The sequence below is a fragment of the Galdieria sulphuraria genome (assembly GCF_000341285.1).
Source record: "Galdieria sulphuraria unplaced genomic scaffold scaf_240, whole genome shotgun sequence".
In the NCBI taxonomy this organism is placed as follows: domain Eukaryota; phylum Rhodophyta; class Bangiophyceae; order Galdieriales; family Galdieriaceae; genus Galdieria; species Galdieria sulphuraria.
The window spans coordinates 1-4,703 of record NW_005178235.1 but is presented as its reverse complement, the minus strand read 5'-3'; the positions used below and the strand labels follow the sequence as shown (position 1 = coordinate 4,703).

General features: G+C 34.9%; 1 protein-coding gene across 1 annotated transcript; it reads right to left on the bottom strand.

Moving 5' to 3' along the window:
* Nucleotides 1–933: 933 nt before the first annotated feature.
* Nucleotides 934–1,263, bottom strand: Gasu_64300 (uncharacterized protein). Its single transcript, XM_005702374.1, has one exon. It carries the CDS (start codon nt 1,243–1,245, stop codon nt 1,027–1,029), a length of 219 nt encoding a protein of 72 aa, XP_005702431.1. The 5' UTR covers nt 1,246–1,263; the 3' UTR covers nt 934–1,026.
* Nucleotides 1,264–4,703: the final 3,440 nt, after the last annotated feature.

Genomic DNA, 4,703 nt, shown 5'->3' with positions numbered 1-4,703 from the left:
TCATTTACTTCTTTTCCTTGAAGTTCTTTCAACTAACCTTTCTATATTCTTTCATTGAAAAGTATATACTATATAAAACATAAATTTTTGTCCTTTATAACAATTCATATGAATAAGGGAAAACAACCAGTAGGTCGTACTAGGACAAGTTCAATTTCTATTCCCAGCAGATCGTTTATATAGAACTTTAACTGCAATATAGTTGATTCTTTCTTTGAATTTACATCATCCTGCAGTCTTCAAATACTATGTTTTACCATATTTATCCCTTTTCTTGTAAGAAGATACTACAACTCTAAAAAACAAGATCTTCACCATTCTACAGTTACGCCGATAAAGAAGAGAAAAAAACGAAATAGAGATATTACCCTATCCTTATCGACTAGATGACTACTTCATATCAACCTGGTCTTAGGGTCGAAGAATTAAGATGGAAATGTTCTAGAACATAAATAATCAAAAGGTGTGGTTTCGACATAAGAACATTACAATATATCAAGATAAATCGCAGTAGTAGATTCTAGATCACAGAAAACAGTATGTTGTACACTCTCATGATACTGCAAGTTCACTTGTCAAAGATTACTTGTTTCAACTGACGAAATTGTCTCGAAATGATCACTTGGACTATCAGTTGCCCAATCCTACAAATGCAACACAGCTATCAAATAAAACAATGACAATTGTACACTCATGCCAACAACGAAGAAAACAGTAAAAGATAGAAACACAAGTCATTCTCTTTGTAGACTTGATGACTCTGCCATACTGTACTAGGTTTGGGCTCATATTTGTTGTTGTTGCTGTTCTGGTTGAATTTCAAGTAGTGGCGAATGGTTTGACTTTGCTGTGATAGTCGAAAAATGTTTTAGGTTCGTGTCAATGTATGTGCAAACCACTTTGTTCGTCTGCGTATGCTTTCTAGGAATTATCTGCCAAAAGTTGGACTTTATTTTCAGAGTCAAACCAAAACTCTAGTCGGACACGATTGCATCAATATTTGCGCTCGTGTAATATTGTTGAAGTTCAACCCATCTTTCCTGAGTTTCTTTTAGAGCTGCTTTGTATACTATCCAAACGCAAGCTGTTTGTACAAAATGTTGTGTCTCCTTTTCGCTTTTTGACAGCTACAACTACCACTACTTTCAACAGCATGACTTTCAGTGTGTTGGGAAAAAAACAGATCAGCAGCACTCTTGACACGGCAAATACTGTTTCACACAAGTCGCCTTGTTTCCCATTCATACCGTGCTACTATTGTTACCCTCCTTTTCAACTATATTAGGAACCAAAGACGATTTGCAATAGATGCCTTTCAGAAACACCATCAATACTAGTTCCAACTTTATCACTCTTACGACTCACATATCGTTTTAGACATATTTCACCCTCGGTAGAACCATTAATTCATAAAAACAAAGGCGTCTTTCAAAAAGGGACTAGTAGCTACAGTCGCCGTCGTCACAACTCTTTACCAAGGTGAACACAACCAAGATTTTTCAACAGTGTCCTTTTGCCTGCTTTATTTCATGGTTCCCAACAAGGTGAGTATATTTTGAACTGAAAACTTTTCCCTTGCTTTCAAAATACAAGTTTATTCAGCTTTCGTTTTCACAAACTGTCAAACCTTATGGGTGTCGTTTTCCATATTCGAATCAATAGAGAATTGATCTAAAAGTACAACAATACAACAATCATTGAAAATAAGCAATGATGGACTCAAGACTTTCCTATGCTATTCTGAGAAATGCCTGTTGCAGAGTTACAGACCGATTTCTCCATCGTGAAAAGAGTCATATAGAAGACAAAAAACTAACATACAAAAAGTTAATCTGTGAACTGACCAAAACACTCAACTGAGAGTCTGACTGGTTTCTTGTTCTTGTAGAATATCTTTGAAATAATAGCCCCAAGCCTGATTCTCAGAATCTCAACAACAGACTACAAGACTTTCAACTGCTAATAAATACGCAAAAATGCTCTGAAACAATTATCGATAGAAATAAACAAACTTGTGAAACAACTAGTTGACTAAAGTACCAACACTCAACGACAGCTTAAACTCCTTTGTCTTTGCTCTCTTCTCGACAACGCTAATCTCAAATTTCCATACAAGACCAGAAGTGAAATAAAAACAAGTGTTGCATAAAGTATATAAACTCCAAAGAGATAATAAAAGTTGTAAATACTAAAAAGAAACTACAGTCTACATGGAACTCAGAGCTCAGGACTCGATGGACTGTTCTAAAAGAAACATTTGAAGGGCTTAAAAAAGAAACGTAGATAATAGAAATTCACTTGTCCAACTAAAACGAACGAAGAATTCGTTTTAGAAATTAAAGTCTGAAAAGTTTCACTAGCAAACTCGAATCAGGTCCACAGACTTGACAACACTCACTGAGCCTTCCTTTCCATCCAACAATCAAACCATTGTGTTCATTTCTAATTGGATTGTTATGAGAAGGATCGCTTTGTATTCTCTCCTTTCACTGGAGATATATTATTTTGAGTGACTAGTGAGTTTTATGAAAGAAAATATTTCACTTGGAGATATGTAAAAAGGTTCTGGAACAATAAGTGTGCTAGATACCATCAATCTCACATCTCAGTAATGTTGTGAAACGAGAAGAACAGTGTCGTAACAAAGTTCCTGTCAACTCCCTAGCGACACTGTAGCCCTTTAACAGAGTTGAGTTTGCCCAATCTTGTCTCTGCAAGGTAAATTTTAAACTACTTGTGACCCTATTTTGATAACAAACCAAGAACGGGTTTTGCTACAACTAGTTTTTGACTCGTTCTCGATCTGAGAACCTTTCTTTGTTGGTCACTCAAAATTAAGGAAAACTCCTTAAAGATGTGAAATGTTCATTTTCTAATTTCAATGACATTAACTCTGTTTGGCTTGCATTGTGAGAACTAGAACCTTTCCTTCTATGCAAATACGCTCAAGGAACAATCTTTGTTCGATTACGAGTTATAAAGAAGAATAAATCATATATTCAACCGTAGAATTGGAAAGTATACAGAGGACAGGACAATAGTAAAAAACTGACCAAAGGTTGGGAATACTTTTGTCTATACACAAATTCGTACATAAACTACCTACGATAAGGAGGATCGAACCTCAAACGATTCAAGGCTATTGGTTCGTTCTCCACGTAAAGAACTTTTTGAGAGTTTTGACTGGTATAACAACAGTAAAAGTGGTGATGTTTTTGCTTCTCCTTGCACATATATTTCAAGATTCACCTTTCTTTTTTACTTTGCCAAGAGAGATGAAAGATTCTTATTTTTCCATTATTTCTACGCTTATATTCTTTTCTTTTCACTAGGAGACGAAATTGATCCAGTATATTTAAAAGAACAAGACCTTTACCAGTTTGGATAACAACCAAAATATCATTTAAGATTTGACTCTGCAAAGGAATCAGATAAATTGTTTTATCTTATTCTGCTGAATATTGCTTGCGAGTTGACGACATTTTTATTCTTTGTAGAGCAACTTGGATAAGAAAGCGTTTCTCTTCTTTTTCAAGTTTGACTTGTTCCTAGTAGAATTGAACATTCCTTCTATTGATAGACCCGTTTTTTATACGAAACGTTGGGTTGTCTTTGATTCTCGTTACCAATATCCAAAAGGAAGCCTCTACTAGTGTACCCATCAGGTTATATTTCGCAAGAGTCTTCTTTCAAGTGTCTAACGCAAGGAACTTTTGTACAGTGACTCACTTATTCAACGAGCTGATGGTTGAGAGTGGAAGAAGAATAGGACTCAACTGCAGCTGAACAAATCGTTCCTTGAATATGCAGAGCTTTTAAAAGTTTTGCCTTTTTTTATATTGAAAGAGATAATAGCTCCCTTGGAGTTATCTCGTTCCTAAAGCAGCTTTGTACTTTCTATAGTTTGCTTTCTTGTATATCTTTAAAAGTTGTAGTTTTTACAAAGTTTATCGTACAAGAGGACGCAGCAATTGTCTTTAAACCTAAACAGTCATGTTTACCTTCAAAAACACCTCAAATGTATAGTCGACTATTGAGGAGAAGGAATTCAACTATGATTCAAATGCTATGCAATGACAATATACGAGAAGGGAATAGATAGAATAGACTCAATTCGACTGAATTGAATTTTTCTTGAAAATATCTTTTCTCCTCTTAACAGAATCCACAGTATCAAATGCCACTATTTTCAGAGGAGAAAGAAACAGGAGTTATTGACTCTTACAGAAATTGAGGATTGATGATACACTTGTGTGAGTCAATGTTGTTTCTGAGATTTGATAAAACCACGAGATATTTTGTATTCTTCTTTGCACATTTGTTTTGGTTTGTCTTTTGCTAGCATCAACTTTTGTAGCTTTAGTGATAAGCTGCTACTTGTCATGATATCGTAAGAAAGGAATTTGATGATTGCTGAGAATAAAAGACTGTTGTGCTTGCGGGTTTCTGCATTTCTACTAAATAATATATTTCAACTGGAGCTTTTGAATAGACTACAGAAGAGAATGACTTGGTTCATACTCTAGTTCCGTGTTTCGAAATGAAGCAAAAGTGACGTAAAAACTATTCCATAAAATACAGAAAATCTAGAGAGAGACGTCTATGGAACAAATTCTTCATGAACAATCTATATTGCTCGAAACTCTCATGACTATTCTCGAAAATTCTGAAAGAAACTTTCTTATCTATTGAGAATGGACGAT